Source organism: Mus caroli, chromosome 4 (genome assembly GCF_900094665.2).
Source record: "Mus caroli chromosome 4, CAROLI_EIJ_v1.1, whole genome shotgun sequence".
NCBI lineage: Eukaryota > Metazoa > Chordata > Mammalia > Rodentia > Muridae > Mus > Mus caroli.
In genome coordinates this window covers 145753295-145774625 of record NC_034573.1, presented here as the reverse complement: position 1 = coordinate 145774625, position 21331 = coordinate 145753295, and the positions used below count along the sequence as shown (strand labels likewise).

Here is a 21331-nt window from a genome sequence, read left to right as displayed (position 1 = left end):
CAGAATATAGAGCCCAGCCTTACCTTAAGGCCTTTATCCTAGACCACTTCCAGAATGTTCTCTAGAGCTAGTGGGAGAACTTGTAGCAATCCTTTGTATGTGGTATGACCTTTGGTCCAGCTACCCTGGTTTTGGGGGATACATACCATTTCAACAACAGGAGTATCCATCTGTCTGTCTAGCAGATGCCAACCCACAGCCTCTGCTTTAGTTTGGGGGGATACACCCCAGATAAAGGAAGGGAAAGCCTCACATCTTCTCCTTGTGTGAGGACCACTTATTTTATTTAAAGTCCCTGTTTTTGTTTTAGTGCAACTTCCCATCAGAATGCTGGCCTAATACAGTGAGGTCCAGGTATGGCTAGGATCCAGGGCTATGCCTACCTTTTAGGAAAATTTCCCTAATGCACGAAACATGCTCTAAGGAAGAGGAAAAAATGAAACTGTAAGAAGCAACAGCAGATGCCATCAGTGCAGCCGTGGAGTCTCAGGTCAGGAACAGATTACTAGCCTGAAGGACAAGGAGCAGCTATGGCAAGGTCTGTGGGTACAGGATTAAAGGGCACAGCAGGGTCAAACTGGCTTGTGGAAAAGCTTGTGGTTCCTGGTGAAGGTACTCAGGTAAAGGGATAGAACTTCACCATGATTCTCAGAAAACAGTTTTAGCACTGCACTATTTCTTTCAGATCTTCTTCCCAATCTCTTCCTGAGAAAATGAACCACAGAATGAGCTAATCCACCATGATGACTACACGTTCTGTGTGAAACTATTTCAGCTTGTGTTGGAAGATGGATGACTCAGAGAAAGATTTCAACCTTAAAGTCGTCCTGGTCAGCTTCAAGCAGTGTCTCACTGACAAGGGAGAGGTGCTGCTGGACCACTATATTGCCAGCTGGAAGGGACTTGTCAGGTGCGTTTATTGGGGTTGCTCAAGGTAGCAGCTTTGCCAGCCAGAGTCCACATGGGACATCTGCATCCCACATGGCATAGGAGGATGGGACCAGCTAGCAGACTGTTTCCATCTGTCTTTCCTGCCCTTGCCACCAGACAGACAAGTGCTCCAGCAGGCTCAAGGTATCTTCCCTGTACTACAGGATTGCTGCCAGTATGAGTAGAGCTTCAAATTTATACTTCCTTTCACAGGTTTCTGAACAGCCTGGGGGCTGTCTTCTCATTCATTTCCAAGGATGTGGTCTCAAAACTGCAGATAATGGAGCGTCTGAGAAGCAGCCCACAGTCTGAACACTACACTAGCTTGCAGTCCATGGTAGCCTACGAAGTGAGCAACAAGTTGGTGGACATGGATCACCGTTCCCATCCCCGACACCCTCACTCAGGCTGCCGGACTGTGCTGCGCCTACATCGTGCTCTGCACTGGCTACAGCTGTTCCTGGATGGCCTGCGCACCAGCTCTGAGGATGCTCGTACCTCCACACTCTGCAGTGAGGCCTACAATGCCACGCTGGCTAACTATCACTCCTGGATAGTACGTCAAGCTGTCACTGTGGCCTTCTGTGCCTTACCCTCACGCAAGGTCTTCCTTGAGGCCATGAATATGGAGTCCTCTGAGCAAGCAGTGGAGATGCTGGGGGAGGCCCTGCCCTTCATTGAGCATGTGTATGACATCTCCCAGAAGCTCTATGCTGAGCATTCCCTGCTAGACCTGCCCTAGGAGTGGACTTACCCTGCTCAGAACTGGGTTTAGGCAACCTGGGACTACTTCCACAGCAGTGCTTTCTGGATACTACTATCACCCCTGAAAGCTGAGCTTGTTGAGAGCCACAGTCTGTGATAGGAAAGGTGTTAGGCAGCTGAACCAAGAAAGGTGGGTGCTGGTCATCCTCTCAGTCCGGGATGAGACAATTGTACTCCAGTTTTGCCCTCCACTTCAGTTTATGTGTATGTTCAGTCAGTCTTGATGGAAGTGCAGATGGCAAATGGAGAAGATGGGGGCTGGGGGTGTCATGTATCTGCAACAACCCAAGGTTGCTCTACCTCTTGTGTAGAATCTGAAATGGTCTAAGGACACAGGACCCTGGAGCTGTCTTCCCCACAGCCAACATGCCCAGCCAATATGTATCCTCCTGAGCTCATCTTGAGCCTCAGACACGGCACTGGTGCCAGGCAAACAGTCCTGGGCCTACGTGCCTGGGGCCTCTTCATATTCCACAAGCTGTCTTTGGGTAAGATGAAGTTCCTCTGGCAGTGGAATGAGTACTGAAGGCTCTTTTCCTGCCCTTTACCTGCTTTCTTGATAGTCTTTCTGCATACCAAACAGGCCCTTGTCTCCTTGGAAATGGAAACTATGAAATCAATAGCTGAGGCTTCTCTAGGAAAGCCTGCCCTGGTCAGGACAACCTGTTTCACAGCTTCTGTAGTATAGTTCCATCAGCCTTTTGAAGATGGCCTCTTAGAGCACATGCACCCCCCAAATTCTAAGATGTCAATACTAACTGGCCAAACCATACCTCTCTCTAGCCAGCCCTGCTGCTCCTGTTGTCTTGGTACCCAGGTGACTTAGGACATGACTGGTGGAAGGAAACTAGGCCCCTTTGTCTGACAGATGGCTATACCCAGCATGGCTGATGCCCAGTGTATAAGACCGTATGCTTTTCCACTGGTCTTAATGTTAAACCCTAGGACAGTGTCCTCAGCATAGCTGGTGTGTGTAAATGCAAACTTTGGGGCATATCTCTTTCCTTAAGAACTGTGATATATGTAGTATTTCCAACAAATAAATTATACCTACATGATTGGGTATAGCATTCTGGGATGGGTCACAGGTGTGTCAGGTGCCTAATTATGTGGGGGAAGAACATAGAAATATATAGGTGGGGAGGGAGCTAACCCTAGGGATAAGGCATGTGTCTCCAATCCTGAAGACTCAAAGGGCAATGTGAATCATGAAACATGTTCAGGACTGAAGGAGTTGCCATGTATCTGTCCTTGATGTATCTTAATCATACATACACTATGAGATCTGTGTTACCTCCATTTTGCAGGTGAGAAAAGAAACACCTGAATGACCGACCTATCTTAAAGGGCTAAGTGGGAAAATAGGTCTGAAGATAACCCAGGCACTGTGTGACAAAGTGGGAAGAAAACTAGAGATGCTTTCTTCATGGCAACAACCTAGAGGGTACATTATGAGTGGTTTCTTCTTGGTACTCCATTGTATACACCCCATCTGCTTGGGCTGTACATTGTCTGGCCATGCTTATACCAAAGGTCACATACTACTAGCCAAGACAGAACTTCGAGCGACTGGCCAGAAAGTAAGGATACAATAGCTGATATGTGTGCCACACACAGATCCATGTATACATGTGTATTAATTATGTGAACGTGCTTTGTGGACATCCTCACAAAGCAGCAGGGAAATGCAAAGGTCATTTCCATAACACCTGCTGGACACCACATGACATTGAGATTACCGAGGTGCCCATTCCAACAAGAGTTAATAGCTCCCCCGTGTTTGGGTGCCAGAAACCTGTTTTGTTAGCAATAGCTCCTTCACATCCAGATTAAGAGGGGGATGGCTTAGCTAGGGTTACTATGATGAAACTATGACAAAAGCAACTTGGGGGTAAAAGGGTATATTTGGCTTACACTTCCATATCACTTCATCAAAGTGAGGACAGGAACTCAAATAGAGTAGGAATTTGGTGACAAGAGCTGATGTAGAGGTAATGTAGTGGTGCTGCTTAGTGGCTTGCTCAGTCTGCTTCCTTTCTTAATAGAATGCAAGACCACCAGCCCATGGATGGCACCACAATGGGACTGGGCCCTTCCCCATCAATCACTAAGAAAATGCCCTACAGCCAGATCTTATGGAGGCATTTTCTCAATTGAGGCTCACTCCTTTCAGATAACTCTAGATTATATCAAATTGACATAAACCAGACCAGAGGAAGAGGCTAAGAAGGAAACTGCCAATTGCATACATGCACACACCTGGCCCTAACAGCTGCAGGAAGCTATTTGTTTATGACCTTTTCTCATTTTCATGGACCAGCATGAGCACTCTGCAGAGATGCCTGCATGTCTGCCAAGGCAGGAGTGCTTACACTGAAGATCAACAGGATGGCAGAAGGGCTGCAGAGCTTCCAGCTGTTAGAACCCCAGCAGAAGAGCTGAAACCCTTGCCCAAGGACTCAGGCGGGTTGGGAAGGCCAGGAAATTCAGCCAGAGCTCTTCTTTAGATGGGGTACCATATGAAGGTTAGGCCTGGCTAGCCAGCTGTTATTGAGGGACCACCTCTGCAGCCCCTACCTTTGGAAGATAAAAAGTGTCTCTGTGACAAGTATGGCCCTTGTGCCCCCTTACTCCACAGTCAAGAGAAACCCTGGAATCCTGAACACTTCTACAGCTTCTTTTTTACAGTCTGCCAGGTTGCTCTAGGAATGAAGGGTGCCGAGAGGCTTGGGCATAGGCAGATGACAAGACCACAGTCAGTGGTCACAGCTGGCTTACTGGATCACTCTTGGACAGAGTTTGTTAGATATGGAGTGGAGTATACACAAGGCATCAGGCCTGGGATATTGAATGTATCACCGGAGGTCCTTGGGGCTTGGCAGCCAAGCACAGTAGTGGTTTTGCTAAACAAATCCAATGTTCCCTCCCCTTGACTCAGTACATCTGTGGCTCCAGCCTCACACACCCATCTATTGTCAGTGCTGGAAACTTCTAACTACCATGCCAGGTTTGGCTATCATAGGTCTCAGCCTGGCTGCTTTCGTGGAGCTTGGGATGGGAGCCTCTTTGTGTCTGTCACAGCAATTCAAGGCACAAGGGGACTACATACTGGGTGGGCTATTTCCCCTGGGCTCAACTGAGGAGGCCACTCTCAACCAGAGAACACAACCCAACGGCATCCTGTGTAACAGGTATGGAGGCTAGTAGCTGGGGTGGGAGTGAACCGAAGGTTGGCAGCTTTGGCTCTGTGGTACTACCAATCTGGGGAAGAGGTGGTGATCACCTGCAGTTTCCATGTGGCCTCAGGTTCTCATCCCTTGGTTTGTTCCTGGCCATGGCTATGAAAATGGCTGTGGAGGAGATCAACAATGGATCTGCCTTGCTCCCTGGGCTGCGGCTAGGCTATGACTTATTTGACACATGCTCCGAGCCAGTGGTCACCATGAAATCCAGTCTCATGTTCCTGGCCAAGGTGGGCAGTCAAAGCATTGCTGCCTACTGCAACTACACACAGTACCAACCCCGTGTGCTGGCTGTCATTGGCCCCCACTCATCAGAGCTTGCCCTCATTACAGGCAAGTTCTTCAGCTTCTTCCTCATGCCACAGGTGAGCCGACTTCCTTTGTGTTCTCTCAACCAATTGCACCCATTGAGCTCTCATATCAGAAAGTGCTTCTTGATCACCACAGGTCAGCTATAGTGCCAGCATGGATCGGCTAAGTGACCGGGAAACATTTCCATCCTTCTTCCGCACAGTGCCCAGTGACCGGGTGCAGCTGCAGGCAGTTGTGACTCTGTTGCAGAATTTCAGCTGGAACTGGGTGGCTGCCTTAGGTAGTGATGATGACTATGGCCGGGAAGGTCTGAGCATCTTTTCTAGTCTGGCCAATGCACGAGGTATCTGCATCGCACATGAGGGCCTGGTGCCACAACATGACACTAGTGGCCAACAGTTGGGCAAGGTGCTGGATGTGCTACGCCAAGTGAACCAAAGTAAAGTACAAGTGGTGGTGCTGTTTGCCTCTGCCCGTGCTGTCTACTCCCTTTTTAGTTACAGCATCCATCATGGCCTCTCACCCAAGGTATGGGTGGCCAGTGAGTCTTGGCTGACATCTGACCTGGTCATGACACTTCCCAATATTGCCCGTGTGGGCACCGTGCTTGGGTTTTTGCAGCGGGGTGCCCTACTGCCTGAATTTTCCCATTATGTGGAGACTCACCTTGCCCTGGCCGCTGACCCAGCATTCTGTGCCTCACTGAATGCGGAGTTGGATCTGGAGGAACATGTGATGGGGCAACGCTGTCCACAGTGTGACTACATCATGCTGCAGAACCTATCATCTGGGCTGTTGCAGAACCTATCAGCTGGGCAGTTGCACCACCAAATATTTGCAACCTATGCAGCTGTGTACAGTGTGGCTCAAGCCCTTCACAACACCCTACAGTGCAATGTCTCACATTGCCACACATCAGAACATGTTCTACCCTGGCAGGTAAGGGTAGGGTTTTTGCTGGGTTTTGCCTGCTCCTGCAGGAACACTGAACCAGGCAGAGCCAAATCTTGTTTTGATTGGAGAGGCTCATGGGTCAGCCTTACCCTGACTCCACTCCACAGCTCCTGGAGAACATGTACAATATGAGTTTCCATGCCCGAGACTTGACACTACAGTTTGATGCTGAAGGGAATGTAGACATGGAATATGACCTGAAGATGTGGGTGTGGCAGAGCCCTACACCTGTATTACATACTGTGGGCACCTTCAACGGCACCCTTCAGCTGCAGCAGTCTAAAATGTATTGGCCAGGCAACCAGGTAAGGACAAGATAGGCAAAAAGGATGGTGAGTAGAAGCTTGTAGGTCTTGGGCCAGTGCTAGCCAAGGGGAGCCTAACCCAAGGCTCCATGTCCAGGTGCCAGTCTCCCAGTGTTCCCGCCAGTGCAAAGATGGCCAGGTACGTCGAGTAAAGGGCTTTCATTCCTGCTGCTATGACTGTGTGGACTGCAAGGCGGGCAGCTACCGGAAGCATCCAGGTGAACCATTTTCCCTAGATAGTCTGCACAGCTGGGCTAGGGGACAGAAGCATACAAGTCTGGCAAGCCCCCTCCCCCAGGGCTAATGTGGAGACAATTACTGTGGGGGCTGGCTGGGGAGGTCTGTCTCCCATCACCAGACCCCACATTACTTTTCTTTCTTTCACCACTACAGATGACTTCACCTGTACTCCATGTAACCAGGACCAATGGTCCCCAGAGAAAAGCACAGCCTGCTTACCTCGCAGGCCCAAGTTTCTGGCTTGGGGGGAGCCAGTTGTGCTGTCACTACTCCTGCTGCTTTGCCTGGTGCTGGGTCTAGCACTGGCTGCTCTGGGGCTCTTTGTCCACCACTGGGACAGCCCTCTTGTCCAGGCCTCAGGTGGGTCACTGTTCTGCTTTGGCCTGATCTGCCTAGGCCTCTTCTGCCTCAGTGTCCTTCTGTTCCCAGGACGGCCAAGCTCTGCCAGCTGCCTTGCACAACAACCAATGGCTCACCTCCCTCTCACAGGCTGCCTGAGCACACTCTTCCTGCAAGCAGCTGAGACCTTTGTGGAGTCTGAGCTGCCACTGAGTTGGGCAAACTGGCTATGCAGCTACCTTCGGGGACTCTGGGCCTGGCTGGTGGTACTGTTGGCCACTTTTGTGGAGGCAGCACTATGTGCCTGGTATTTGATAGCTTTCCCACCAGAGGTGGTGACAGATTGGTCAGTGCTGCCCACAGAGGTACTGGAGCACTGCCGCATGCGTTCCTGGGTCAGCCTGGGCTTGGTGCACATCACCAATGCAATGTTGGCTTTCCTCTGCTTTCTGGGCACTTTCCTGGTACAGAGCCAGCCTGGCCGCTACAACCGTGCCCGTGGTCTCACCTTCGCCATGCTAGCTTATTTCATCACCTGGGTTTCTTTTGTGCCCCTCCTGGCCAATGTGCAGGTGACCTACCAGCCAGCTGTGCAGATGGGTGCTATCCTATTATGTGCCCTGGGCATCCTGGTCACTTTCCACCTGCCCAAGTGCTATGTGCTTCTGTGGCTGCCCAAGCTCAACAACCAGGAGTTCTTCCTGGGAAGGAACCCCAAGAAAGCAGCAGATGAGAACAGTGGTAGTGGTGAGGCAACTCAGGAACAGAATGAATGACCACTGACCCATGACCTTACCTTTAGTGAACCTAGCCCTACCAGAAATCTCCTAAGCCAACAAACCCCAAATAGTACCTCAACCTGAGACTCGAGACACTTAACTATAGACTCGGACTCCACTGACCTTAGCCTCACAGTTGACCCCTTCCCCCCACCCCCAAGGCCTGCAGTGTACAAGATGGACCCTATGAACCCACCTATCCTTCCAAAGCAAGATTATCCTTGATCCTATTATGCCCACCTAAGGCCTGCCCAGGTGACCAGGCTCTCTTATCTTAGAAAATGACCCACAAAAGGTTCTTTGGGACTCCAAAGCCATACTTCGAATTCAGGAATTCCCCAGTCAGACCATGGGAGACCAGAAGGTACTGCTTGCCTGAACATGTCCAGCCTTGGGCCCTCACTCAGCACCCTGTCCAGGCATCCCAGGAATAGAAGGCTGGGCATGTATGTATGTATGTGTGTATGTATGTATCAGGACAGAACAAGAAAGACATCAGGCAGAGAACACTCAGGAGGTAGGCAACATCCAGCCTTCTCCATTCCTAGCTGAGCCCTAGGCTGTAGGAGAGAACCAGGTCACCACCAGCACCTTGGACAGAGCATACACAGGGGTACAGGTCAGCACCACGGCCAGCGCCAGCCACGCGGGACCCCTGGAATCAGCTTCTAGTACCAAGGACAGAAAAGTTGCCTGCAAGGCCCCTTACTGGCCAGCACCAGGGACAGAGCCACATGACTAAGCGGCAAGGGACAAGAGCATCTTCCATCTCCAGGCAGGATCAGACCTGGGTCAGTTCTGGACTGGCCCCCACACCTGAATCCGGAAGCAGCTTAGCTGGAGAAAAGAGAAACAAGCCACACATCAGTCCCATAAAATTAAACGCTTTTTTAGTGTTTAAAATAGCATTTACACAGAAGCAGCATTTACACAGAAGCAGCTCTATGTCAACTACCCAGTCGCTCAGACTTTGACACAGTGTCTAGTGTAGATGTGTGGGGCTGCTGTGCCGGGATGGCAGTGGCACATGATGATGGGCAGCCACCAGAACAGTGACAGGACAGGGGCCCACCTCTGCAGCTCTTGTATTCACTATCACCCACCATTGAGACTGAGACAGTGGCTAGGTGCCGGGTCTCTCTCCTGTCTCTCCTACTAGCCACCCTTCACATACCTTCAGTACAAACTGTGTTGTCATGTGCCAAGTAGCAGGTGGGAAGAGGGGCATGCAAACTGCCCCCACTGGGTAACCAGCTGCCACCCTTAGAGCAGGCAGGCTAGCAATAAATAAATAAGTTAGACCCCACCTGGGCAGCCAGAGAGGTTTGAGGGCTCTGTCTAACCCCTCAAGAATCCCACCTTGGCCTGACAGGTGAGGCCCATGAACTTAGCGACAGTCAGCCTGTGCCCCTGTGCACAGTTCTGTGAGACTTTGGGGCAAGGGGTACCAAGAGCCCAAGAGAGCCTTTCTTGTTCTAAATGGAGGTCACTTCCAAAAAAGGGAACCAGGAGGTGGTCCCTGAGACTTGTGCTGAGGACTTAAAGTCAGAGATGTCTCCTTACAAGACTCTATAGATACTTGAGCTGTACCACCATCAGCAGCCCCAAGAGCAGACAAAATGTCAAGCCAATATCCTGGTGGTATGGCTGCCCTCAGCCCCTCCTCTGTAGCCTGCTCCCTCTGCCCTGGCCCAGACCCCACAGCTGATCTATCCTGGCTGGCCACCACTACGGCAAGCCCATAGAGCTCCTGGCACAGCAGGAGCACAGACTCTTGCCACAGGCAGCACTGAAGACATTGGTTGATCATCACATGATGTCCACAAAGAACTCACAGGGGTTTCCCATGGCCTTTTGGAAGGATTGGCGGCTACCTGTAAGTTCTGGAGGAACAGCAGCCAGCTCCCGGACAGGTGGCCCTCCAGGTGGCCCACCCACTACTGCATAGGCCTTTGTAAGGGGGTGCAGTGGAGGGAGCCCTGGGGCAACAGCTGAAGCCTGACTTCGAGGACTACTGCCACGGCTAAGCTGGCTGACAGGCCGCTCCCACCAGCCGGTGCTACCAGACCCACTTGGTACTGTGTGGTCTGATTCACTGCCACTACCCCCAGTTCCAGTTGCCCGGCGCTCCTCTCGGCCTGGGGTCCGATGGCTGCTCCTTGTGGACCCACTGCTCTTGCTCCCTAGGAGAAGGGAAGGGGCAACAAAGTCAGCACTAGGCCTGGCCACTTCCAGGGCCACCAGCTGCTCCCAGACAGCCAGGGCAGGACCTGGTGAGCCTGGAGATGGTAGGGGAATGGCAGCCATGCAGATACCAGGAACAGCTGAGAGGCGAGAAGCTAGGGGCAGTGGCAGACAGCAGGGACAACAGGGACCAGCCTGGCACCCCACACCTAACCCCAATGCTTGACCAAGGGCTAATGTTACAGCTGAGAAACTAAGAAACCAGCGAAGGCCCTGTGTGCCCAGCATTCCCATTAGCCATCCTGGGTTCACCACCCAAAGACCCACTGTCCACCCAACCCCAGGACCCTGGTCAGCTAATTTGCTTAGCCCCTGTCCTGAAAGTAGTGGGAACCTGAAAACACGTGCTGGCTGGGGACATGCTGAGAGGGACACAGGGGGACCTGGCTTACCGGCCCGAGAGTCCACTCTGCTAGTCCTTCAGTCTAAGGCTTGCTCAGCACAAAGCAAGGGATAGCACAAGTCACACACCAGTCCAGTGCTCACCAATGGCTAATAGGACGATTTTGGGCCAAGCTGAGCCTGGGTACATGCAAGGGCCTGTCCATGGTCAGTATTCACTTGATAGCTTCCCCTTGGGCTTTGCCACCCTCTGGCCTAACCTCTCCTGAGTCTTTCTCTGGACCTTGTAGCATAACTGTGCCCCACTCTGCCTAAGACCTCCACATCAGTCCATCTCCTCCTCAGGGACACCCACCCTTCAAGGTCTTCAATATCCCTGGGATATGCTTTAACGGTGTTCTTATCTGGCACTCTGTTGGGATGCAGGCACCATAACTGATAAAACCCATTCTTCCCCTAACTTGGGGCCTAGAGAGTGCCCCTACTTGATATCAGTGGTTACTTTCATAATCATAGTGGGGCCATATCATCTCCTGGTCTCTGCCACCTAGCACACCAGGCCTGTTCCCACCAGGCTGTCTTCCTATTCTCTAAAGGCTTCTACCCAAAGAACCACACTGAGTACCCACATCAGCCCCTCCCTGTCCCACACACTGACTCTTGAGATGGGACCCACCAGGACTCAAACACACAGCAGGAGCACAGAGGGAAGCATCAGGGCCAGGCAGAGCCAAGGAGTGGGAGTGGGAGGAGGGGTTGGCATGCCTCTCACCTTCACTCTGCTGGCTCCCAGCACTGCCACTGCCATAGCTGAAGCCAGGGTCCTGGTAAGCAGGTGGGAAGCAGGGTGGGGGTCCTGGGTACTGGTAGGGGTAGCCTTGACCCAAGGGCCAGGGTACTGATGGGTGGGGCAGTGGGGCCAGTGTGTCCTGATCTGAGGCTCCACTGGAGCCACTGTTGAGGTTCAGGGATGCGAGGTCTGGCAGGAAGGGAGGGGAGGGTAAGTGAAGGCAAATGGATGAGCCCCACAACAATCCCTACCCAATAACCCCTACTCACTACTGCACAGGTCACCAAAGACATAGTAGCATTGCTCAGAGAAGGTGATCTTGTTCACGGTGTGCCTCAGGAAACCATGCTTCAGCATACTGCTGGCATACTTCCTTGCCTCCCTTCGCTCCTTGAAGCCCTCCACGTGTGTGTACAGCCAGTCCACCACATCCGCCCCTGGCCACAGGTCCATGAAAGTCAGGGTAGCTGAGCCCTGGGAAGCTACACCAGAATGAGGAACAGGCTGGGCCCTTCCCACACAGCCAGGGACTCACCAATGACAGCATTAGCAATGGTGATCTTAAGCCACATGCGGTCCCGGATCTCCAGTCCTGAGTCTGGCAACTGCATGACGCGGACAATGGCACTCATGTCACTCTTCACAGTCAGCGGTGCCTCCTCAAGCTCTGCAGAGCACACTTCTCTGAGCCCAGGCTCACAGCGTGAACCTCCATGGAGTTGAGAGCAGGGGGCAGGATCAAACCTCTATCTCCTATTCTTGGGAGATATCCCTCATCGAAACTTGAGCTAAGACTGGGCTATTCTTCCCAGTCCCACAGTCCAAGTACACATAAGCAAGCCAGCCCCCTCCCCTCCCTGGAGAGCTCAAGCTGTTAGTTATGTTAGGTAGCAGAAAAGCAAAGCAGAGGCCACCATGTCCTCCCAATTCCCCCCTCCGCACAGGCCTGGCAGGACCCTCAATTCATGCAGATGACCAGTATGGCCAGGCTTGGAGGGATATGTACATGTATCTTTGTGTACACATTTGTGAAGGTGTTGGAAGCAAACCAAAACCTTCATATATAATGGGCCCCTGTAATAGTTCTGATGAGTACCAAAGCTCAAAGCTAGAATTGACCCTTGTCCTTCAGCCTCAGTTTCCTTAGGGGGGAGGGAGGTCTTGTGAGCTGCCACTTACGTGGGGCGCCAGGCACTGAGCTGGTTAGTGAGGAAGAGCTGGTGCGTGTGATGGCGCTGGAGCAGGGACTCGTACCATAGCGGGGCAGAGCACCCGTCAGTGCTGCTGTGTGGGACAGCCAGGCAGCCGGGTCGATGGGTCGCACTGGGTCAGCTGCATAGTTTCCACATGGCAACAGATTACAGGTGATAAGTAAGGGGACAGCACAGAGGCAGACAAGAAAGACCCCCAGACTGAACATAGGAACCCTACCTTACCCCACCTTTCCATGGGGTAACTCACCCCTTGGGATGGTGAAGTAGCTCCGAGGGGTTGGGTCCCAGCACTTGGCCACTGTGAGACTGATGGGCCTACAGAGTTGAGCAGACCATGTTATAAGTGAGGCCCGCACAGCCCCTCCCATCCTGTGCCACTCCCACCCCCACTTGGCTTCCCCCGCTCACCCTGTCTGGGATACGATCTCCCGAAGCACCCGTACAGCATCATCATTGCTCATGTTCTCAAAGTTGACATCATTCACCTATGGGGTTTGTGGGGTCAGGGATTGGTGGTGGGATGTGGGTGCATCTTGTCCCCACAGACCCCACATGGCTCCCACCTGCAGCAACATGTCGCCCGGCTCAATGCGGCCATCAGCAGCCACGGCCCCGCCCTTCATGATGGATCCAATGTAGATGCCGCCATCACCCCGGTCGTTGCTCTGGCCCACGATGCTGATGCCCAGGAAGTGGTGCCTCTCTGCAGGAGGGGCCATGAGCAGGCCCCCAAAGCTCCCAAGGCTGTACCCACCCCCCAGCAAGCACCCACAGCCCACAAGGCCTCACCCATGTTGAGAGTGACGGTGATGATGTTCAGGGACATGGTGGAGTCTGTGATGCTGCTGAAGGAGGATGCCTGTGGAGGGACCCAATGAGGGGTTGTGTGGGCACCATTCAGAGCAGACACCCCACCCACCTGCTGCCTACCCGGTCTGTCTGCCTCAAGCGCTGCTTCCGACGCCGGCATTTGTGCTTACGAATTAGCCGAGAGGAGGTGCTCTGCTCTGTGGAGCTGCTCAGCCTGAGGCAGGAGACCAGAGGCAGGAGTCAGAAAAGCACAAATATGTATAACCAGCTAGTATTCTCAACCACAAATCTCCAGCACGTACTGACATGTGCACACGTCACCCACCGGCTTGTATTGTCCTCCTCATCTGAGTCAATAAAGCTGCTAGATTCAAGCTCACTGCTCAGTACAGTGGATGCACTGTCTGGAGGTAGCCCCAGGTCCCGCCGCCGATCCCCTCTCGGGTGCCCATTGGTCCGGGCAGCTGTGGGGACAGTAGGGTGGGTACGATTGTGGGACTTCAGTGGTAACAGAATGCGGGTGGCCTGTGCATTTCAAAGTTTATGCAGTAACTCTGGGGCCACAGGGGCTAGGAGTACCAGGTTGGGACCTCTACCCAAGGATCACTGCTTGAAAGAATATGTGGAATATTTCCAGGGCTTGGAGTATACCAAAGGGATACCAAGGGAAGCCTGGACTCCAGATATCTGGGCAGACACAGCCATAGTACCCTCATCGCGGTTTCGACGTCTGGCTCGCTCCCGCCGGTGACTGACCATAGACTCTGTGCCTGTCTCATTGTCCATTCCGTCCCGGCTACTGGCAACATTAGGACTGCATAGATAAGAAGCAGGTGGAATTGGGCAGACCAGGTTGCTGACAGCCATTACCTCAAATGATTCCAAGTCCCCAAACCCCCCAGGCAGGACCCTAGTTCTAGAAGGTGCCTCCCACACAACTGTAGGCCCCTGCTGTGTTGTCAGCTTCACTCTTCCCAGGTGGGTCTTGGGTAGCAAGTATCCAGCAATGGCAGAGCTCTGCCCCCACAAGGGGCCTTACTGGAAGGAGGGGGGCCTGGAGTCCCCAATGCCGCCTGTCCTCTCAAGGGGTGGGGGCAGGTCCGTGTGGCTGTCAGTGCCCTGGGACCCTGCATCCGAGTGAGCGCCCTCAGCCAGGACCAGCTGTGAAGGAAGAGTGAGGCCTTGGATGGCCATCTGCGTCAAGACCACCCCCACAGGCACCCTACTGCTGCCTACCTTTGTCCAGTCACTTTACTTCTCCCAGGAAGATCCCACCTGCATCATTCTAGTGGGGCCACCCATAGACTCACCCAGGAAACCACCCGGCCATTGAAGCAGGGCAACTTGGCATTGTCATCGAAGATCTCCTCCTTCACCACCCTGTGGTCAAACAAAGCCCTGATGTCATCTCACCTGGATCCATGAAGGACACTAAGAGACATTTCCCACTCTTGGACATAGCAATGGAGCACCTCCTAGGCTGCAGATGTTATCACTGAGGGTTTACCTAACACATTCTCTTCTTAGGGACTCTGCTGCTCTCCACCGATCCCAAACCCCTGGCACTGGGGTAGATAAATGTAGAGGGTTCATGGATGGACATCCTAGAACTCTTGTTCACTTCCAGAGTCAGCCTCTAGCCCTTGGTGAGTCAGACAAGATTAAGGGTTCCTGGGAAAGTCCCCAGTTCTTCAGCTTCCTTGGCCCTGGGATTTATATCAGAACTGTCTCTAGCTTTGTATGCCTCCTCATGGGGATCCAAAAGCTCCCTCACCACAACATACGACACTTGGGGCTCCTTTGGGAACTCTTCTCAGCCTTCAAATTTTAGGGAGTGCAGCTCTACCTAGCCAGGTGCTTGGGACAGCCTATGACTCTTCTCTGCCCCTCACCCCAAATCCCACCATGTACCACAAAAGCTCCAATTCCAATTCGTTCCAGAAGGGAGGGCCTCCTAACCCTGCATTCAGATTGGGCGGCACAGGAACAGCATTTTGTGCACTCTGCTTACATCAGGCCCACTGCCTCCTGTCCTTATCTTCCCAGCACACACCCTCTGTGCCTCTCTGGAGCACTCATGGGCGCTAGTTAATATGATGTGCATTTCACGGTACTCCAAGCCCTTGGGCCCCTGAAGTTCCCCCAGCCCAGAGACAGCTGGACTTCCTGGTACATGGACTACCAACCCCTTCTATAGATGTGAGAGGGCCAGAAGGATACCAGCTCTTGTTGCCCTCAAAACCATCTACCCAGCTAGAAAGATAAAGTGGATCTCATGCACAAGATCAGTCCCAACTATCAGGGAGTTTGGTTGGCTTCTATCTGAGAACCTGGAAGGGCATTTAGGGACAGAGCTAGCCAAGCCTTGGCTGTACCTATTGACCACAGCCATCTCTGTTTTGTCTTCATGTTGCTTATCTGGTCAGATGGGCTAGAAAGGAGCCAAGCTCACCCAAGCAAGATACAAAAGGTCAGGGAATGAGAACTGGGAAGGAAGCCAGAGCCTGGGGTCAGTGTTCACAAGGCATGGACAGCAGTCAGGACAGGTTTGAAGGGGCAGCTGGGAATAGGGTTCCACCTATCTCCTCAGGCCCTAGATTCTCCACTCCCTCACCTTCACCCTAGCTCTTAGCTCCGCCTAGCATAGTGGGATTTTCCATATCTAAAACTTGAATTGAGTGGAGCTGGAAAACCAGGCTGGTCCTGGAAGTGCACCTGGCAGGAAGCAGGCTTGTGGCTTAATGGGCCCAATGCCAGGGGCAGGGCCACCTCTGCTTGCTGCTCCAGAACCACTGGGCAACAGTAAGTTGCAGGAAGCTCTAGCAGGGCAACATCCCATCCTCTCTAGGGAATAAGGCCTTTGTCCACCCACTTGCTAGAGACCTGGGGCTGAGGTAGTGGCAGCCTGAAAGTGAAAGTGTTCCAGCCACTTTCCTGACCTTACTGCTGTGTCCATGTGCCCATGGGACCCCAACAGCACACAGAATCACTTCTCAGGACTCCCTTAATATCTATTTCTCCCAATTACAAGTTACAGCTCTGTGGCTTGCTCCATTTACAAGCCTGGCCCAAGGTAGCCAACAAGAGAGGCTGTCATCACAGGAAGACCTGAGGCTGCTCCATGTTGGGATAAAGTTTCTCTTGAGGATGACAGAGCTCTGCCTGTGGCAGCTGGTACACCAGGGTCCACAAAAAGCCTGCTATCTCTGAGTAATCTAACAGCAACAGAAACCCAGATAAGAATCCTCACCTTAGCCCCAGCCTCGACCCCAAGTGGACTCACCAAAAGCCTTTCCCATTGGCACACCCAAGCTCCAACCCTCCCTGACTCACCCATGGAGAAACATATGAGCAATTCCTAGCACCCACAATAGGGCCTGCCTGGCTCCTCAAACAGGCACTGTGTCCCATCCACAGCAGCCAGAGTCTACTCAGTCAGACCCTTAAGGTAATATGGCCAGCTTGCGGTCTTTGTGCCTCCCAAACCCTAGAAAGACACACCTCTATGGTTCAAAGGCCCTGCTTCTTAGACCTCCCAGCCAGAGCAACACAAGTCCTGCTTTCTACCTAGGGGTCAGAGCAAGAAGACAGGCCAAAGGGAAAGGATAGTACTGAGAGGATGGTGTTTGTCCCAGATCCTAGGGCTAACCCTGGTCCTTCCCCACCATTGGCTATGCAAAGGGCAAATATCACAATACCCATAGTGGAAGCAGGAATGGGGGCCACAGGTATGTGATGCTACCCACAGCTGCTGGGCACTCTATAACAAGAACAGAATGGGGCACAACCAAACATCCCTACCACCTGAGCCTTGCAGGTCTATCCTCTCTAGAAGAAAGCTGACCTCAATGTGTCTCCACTGACTCTGCACAGTGACTCAGGGCACTCCTGTGAGCATTTTGCCCCAACCTTAGAATTCCTGGAGAGATTCTTGTGGCCATTGGACTCTACCAGCCACCCCCAGTGATCCACCTCAAGGAAAAATCTGCTCTAAAGTAAGGCCTTTGGAGCCCTGCATAGCTTAGCCTAAAAGGACCCAGGGTTTCAGGAGATTACACACAGACTACCTTTCTAGTGGCCCAGCCCTAAGATAGCCTCATTCCCATACACACAGAGCCAGAGACTAGCAGAGCAAGTAGGCACAGGTCATGGAGATATCTTGAGCTTCAAGGGGCTTCTGTATGCTCCCAGGAGTGAGCATCCAATTCCTACCAAGCATTGTTGTGGACTGGGCTCTTAGCCTAAGGAGTTTTACTACCCATGATCTTGAACTGGCAGGTGTGCATAGACCCCAGACCATAGCTGGCCACTCTTCTACCAAATCACCCCATGGGGCATTGAGCTCCAGAACATAGAGTCCTTCGCCACAGCTCAGGGAATGCATGATAATTACATAGACTCTCATAATAAATACTAGGGAGGCACAGAGAGGCTAAGTCACTGACTCCAGGCAGCTCGACCAGGGCACAGGGAGCCCTCAGAACATTTGCCAATGTGCAGAGGACCCCAGATTCCAGGGCCCCTAGCCCTTACCCTTGCCTGCTTCCCTCTAGCTCACGTATCTCTTTCTCAAGAGATGGGGCTGGAGCAACTGCCAGATAAACTCAGTATCACATCAGGCAGGCTGATATCAGCAGTATATTCCTAGTAGCAGGGACCAAATGCCAAATGTACTCAGTCCTCTACCATAGACTAGACCCTCCATTGTCACCAGACCAAATACCATACACCTCCATGGAGCCCACCAGAATACAGAAGTCCTGCTGCTACTAAGCCTTGGGGTCCAGGGTCAGAACAACCACAAGCTCCCGGTAAGTGGGAACAGAATAGACCTTTACCTTGTTGGCTAGAGATACACACTGGGAACTGAGCCCAGTCCAGGGCAAACTTTGCTATTTACAAAGTAGGCAGCCTTGGTTTGGAGCTAGACTCACTAAGATATGCCTCACAGACTGTAGTCTGCGGCCACCCCTGAGGCCACTTGTCCAGCTCAGCCAAACTAGCTCTCAACCAAACTCCCTTCTCCCAACATTAAGCTACTTTCTCTTGGTATCCTTGGAGCTCTGTAGGTAGAACTCAGGTAAGAAAAGGAAGGATGCAGTTAAGACAGGGCAGGGCTCCTTGTCTAGGCTCCCAAGTCCACTAGACCATCAGGGTCATGGTGAGACCTACTGACAAGTCTTTCTGTGTCATCCCAACTCTATCTCTAAGCTTCTCTGTCCCCTAATTCTTCTACACCCCCAGAACACCCAACTTGTACCTCTAAGCTCTCTGCTAGCTCCAGACTCCATGTCCCAGCCACTTCAAACCCACCCAAAGGAACTACTCCTGCTTCAAGACCCATATCTGCTACCTTATCTCCTTAGCTAGGACACCTGCAGGTCCTCCAAACCTGCCACAAGCACAGACAGTGAGGAACCTATATGAGCTGATGCTATCTACCCAACATGAATATCAGAGTAAAGGGACAGGTACCCTTAGGAGACACCCAGAGTGTATAGCAGAAAGCAAACCAGGTCTGCTCCTTACAACTTACACCCTAGGGTGAAACAAGTTTGTGAGGACATTTGTGACTTTGGTAACAAAAAAACAAAACGTACCAATATTTGGATCCAGAGATACGCTGTCCCTCAGATTAGAGACCACAGAGGTGGCCCAGTCAGGAGAATCAGGGAAGACCAACCTCTAGAGCAAGGCCCTCTAGTCTCCTGGCAAATGGGGAGCACCAGCCTTCCAGCTATGAGGGACACACTCTCCTTTGCTTTTTCCTAGTGGTTGGGGCACAAGGACTGAGTAGGCAAGAGAGTTTAGTCATCCAAACCAGGTTCAGTCCTGCCTAGACGCCCAGGGTCAGGAAGAAGTCCAAGCTTGACCTGACCAATGGGCTGCCCAGGGACCCTGCAACCATGGAATCCAGGAAATCGCCTCAATGTCAAAGCCCTGAGATGGAGCCACACACAAGGGCACCAAGCACACCTGCTCCACCCACAGGGCCTGAGCATGCTACCCTGCCTCCCCACCCCCCAAACACTGCCAAGCCATGGACTCAAGTTTCTGTGGCTATGCCCTGTCAGGCCTCTGTTGCACTGCCAGTCCCTGGCTCAGTGTCTCAGAGGCCCAGCTTAACTCAAATAGGAAGTCCCTTCTCCTGAGACCACCACAGCCATTCAGCTAGGAAAAACACTACATTAGAAGTTGACTCAAGTCAGGAGATGAACTGAGCACCTCCCAGGAATGCAAATGTTGTGTGGTTCAGAAAGGTCAGAGGCACAGGAGCCAGGAACCAAGGGGGCAGGGTACACCGAATGAAGCTTCTTGGTTTCCAGTGACCCTTGACCTCTGCCTTGCCACAGGGACTCTAGAGGGACCTGGAAGAGTCTGTTTTCAGGCTTCAAAACTTTTCTAAGCTCCAGAAAACAGGTGGGTGCCTATGAGCCACCGATTTCACATTATCCCATCTCAAGTGGAGGATCCACTGGGTGCTAGGAGCCACAAACCCCCAATCCTTCTCCTTGATCCTACCCCGGCATAAACTGCACACCCTCCAGGGCAGTCCTGAGCCCCGGGTTTCCATCCACAGAGGAGGAATGCATCAGGCTCTGTGCTTAACCAGAGAGAAGGGAGTTGGCTTTAAGAGTGGCCTTCGGCACCCAACATGGACCAGCTGGGCACAGGAGCACCACTAGATGGTGGTCAGAAAGCCTGGGCCCTCGCCTGTCCATCAGAAAGAACTGTCTGGCCTACCTAGAGGGTAGTCAAGGGCTCGGAACCCCAGCTTGCCACACACAGGGTCACTAGGCGCAGAAATTCTACCTACACCTGCTGTAGATGCGCAGCAGGGTTGCCGGCGACGGGGGCGCTCTCTGACGTCCCCAGACCCGAAAGCCCAGGCGGCTCAGACAGGTGCCAGCTCGTGCCCGCGCGGGGGCCCGGCAGCCACCACACACGCGCGGGAGAGGGCCAGCACCCCTGCCCAGGCCGCGCGGCCCACTGACCCGAAGTCCTGGTCCATAGACTTGAAGAAGAATTTGTAGGCGTGCACCGGCCGGTTGCTGAGCACGTTCTTGAAGTCTGCCAGCGTGACGCGCTCGGGAGCTACGGGCAGCTTGACCAGGTACGGCGTCTCCTCCTCGTCCATGTGGTAGATGATTTTAGTCTCCGCCATGGCGCGTCAGGGGCGACGCGGAACCCGCGCGGCGTCAGGGCCCGGCTCACCTCTCGGACGCGGGGCGCCCTCCCAAACCGCCGGCCCGCGCCCCGCCCGGCCGCCCCGCGGCCCCTTTGCGTGTCCGCCCCTCCCGGTCCCGGCTCGCACCCGTTCCCCGCCTGTTGCCCCGCGGCCCGCGGCCGCCCATCCGCCGCGGCCCCGGAGCCGGCGCCAGGGAAAGCAGCTCAGAGGGCTACTGCGGCCCGCCGCCCCCTCGGGCTGTTCAAGAACCGCCTGGTGGGGTTGAGCGCACCGCCGCCGGAGGGCGCTTCAGGGCCGGTGACGTCACTAATCGCCTGCAGCGCGGGCGGGGCGGGACTGCGCACGCGCAGAGCAGGTCCGGCGGGGCTGAGCTACGGCTTGCGCACGGGCGGGGCAACCGGGATGGGACTGGGCGGGCTCAGAAGGTCTGGCCAGTTGGGTCTCTCCGAGCGCTGTCTTCGGGTGGAGCCCAGATTCCCAACTGGCTGCAATCCTTGAGGCATTTGGGTCTGAGATTTGTGGGCAGGTGGGCACGCTGGACCCCAGAAAGACAGAGAAACCCTGGAAAGATCGCTTCCCTTGAGCCAATAAGATCTGCCAGGGAGCAGAGGAGTGTCGTTAGGCTAGGCCGGTCCTGATTCTCCTTCTAGGTCCACTCGGGCGGCTTTAGGCGCCCTATAAAAATTTGAAGATACCTATACCTAGCCCAAACAGCGAGAGTCTCACTGTGCCCCCCACGCTAATCCTAAGCTCAGTTCTTTTTTTTTTTTTTTTTAAAGATTTTATTTATTATATGTAAGTACACTGTAGCTGTCTTCAGACATTCCAGAAGAGGGCGCCAGATCTCGTTGCGGATGGTTGTGAGCCACCATATGG

The 21331-nt window shown here is 53.2% G+C and overlaps 3 protein-coding genes across 10 annotated transcripts in view; 2 read left to right on the top strand and 1 right to left on the bottom strand.

Annotated features, from left to right (window-relative positions):
• Cptp (ceramide-1-phosphate transfer protein) overlaps positions 1 to 2929 on the top strand; it is a 4582-nt gene extending 1653 nt beyond the window's left edge. The window contains exons 2-3 of one of the 2 annotated variants that reach the window (XM_029475987.1): positions 776 to 910; positions 1144 to 2929. In XM_029475987.1, the coding sequence (XP_029331847.1) occupies positions 789 to 910; positions 1144 to 1672 (651 nt within the window). In that variant the 5' untranslated portion in view covers positions 776 to 788 and the 3' untranslated portion in view covers positions 1673 to 2929. Of the gene's footprint in view, positions 1 to 685; positions 911 to 1143 lie in introns of both variants that reach the window. The other variant, XM_021161491.2, reaches the window with a different exon arrangement.
• Positions 2930 to 4695: 1766 nt separating this feature from the next.
• On the top strand, positions 4696 to 7863 carry Tas1r3 (taste 1 receptor member 3). The gene is made up of 6 exons (XM_021161109.2): positions 4696 to 4886; positions 5002 to 5302; positions 5385 to 6188; positions 6311 to 6508; positions 6606 to 6726; positions 6902 to 7863. The coding sequence occupies exons 1-6, from the start codon at positions 4696 to 4698 to the stop codon at positions 7861 to 7863; spliced, it is 2577 nt and encodes an 858-aa protein (XP_021016768.1).
• A 513-nt stretch (positions 7864 to 8376) lies between these two features.
• Positions 8377 to 20764, bottom strand: Dvl1 (dishevelled segment polarity protein 1). 7 transcript variants are annotated; one of them, XM_021159476.2, is made up of 16 exons: positions 20262 to 20739; positions 14577 to 14646; positions 14306 to 14427; positions 13977 to 14080; positions 13592 to 13730; positions 13387 to 13480; positions 13246 to 13315; positions 13020 to 13159; positions 12865 to 12941; positions 12704 to 12771; positions 12422 to 12574; positions 11778 to 11951; positions 11512 to 11679; positions 11225 to 11431; positions 9741 to 10049; positions 8377 to 8703 (listed from the first exon to the last, which is right to left on the bottom strand). In XM_021159476.2, the coding sequence occupies exons 1-16, from the start codon at positions 20429 to 20431 to the stop codon at positions 8648 to 8650; spliced, it is 2121 nt and encodes a 706-aa protein (XP_021015135.1). In that variant the 5' UTR covers positions 20432 to 20739; the 3' UTR covers positions 8377 to 8647. The 7 variants fall into 7 exon arrangements, with proteins under 7 accessions (XP_021015135.1, XP_029332037.1, XP_021015136.1 ...); XM_029476177.1 differs by lacking the exon at positions 8377 to 8703 and adding an exon at positions 10503 to 10541 and having other exon boundaries at positions 8735 to 10049; positions 11778 to 11909; positions 20262 to 20764; XM_029476176.1 differs by lacking the exon at positions 8377 to 8703 and adding an exon at positions 10503 to 10541 and having other exon boundaries at positions 9963 to 10049; positions 20262 to 20738.
• Between the last annotated feature and the right edge of the window lie 567 nt (positions 20765 to 21331).

Excerpts from the sequence above, each read along its gene's own strand:
- Dvl1 (XM_021159475.2), bottom strand. The coding sequence starts at position 20,431 with ATGGCGGAGACTAAAATCATCTACCACATGGACGAGGAGGAGACGCCG. Across the intron at positions 14,428-14,576 it reads ATGGCCGGGTGGTTTCCTGG|CTGGTCCTGGCTGAGGGCGC; the intron begins GTGAGTCTATGG and ends CTTCCTTCACAG. Across the intron at positions 13,160-13,245 it reads CACCGTCACTCTCAACATGG|AGAGGCACCACTTCCTGGGC; the intron begins GTGAGGCCTTGT and ends CCCCTCCTGCAG.
- Tas1r3 (XM_021161109.2), top strand. The coding sequence starts at position 4,696 with ATGCCAGGTTTGGCTATCATAGGTCTCAGCCTGGCTGCTTTCGTGGAG. Across the intron at positions 5,303-5,384 it reads GCTTCTTCCTCATGCCACAG|GTCAGCTATAGTGCCAGCAT; the intron begins GTGAGCCGACTT and ends TGATCACCACAG. Across the intron at positions 6,189-6,310 it reads AACATGTTCTACCCTGGCAG|CTCCTGGAGAACATGTACAA; the intron begins GTAAGGGTAGGG and ends TCCACTCCACAG.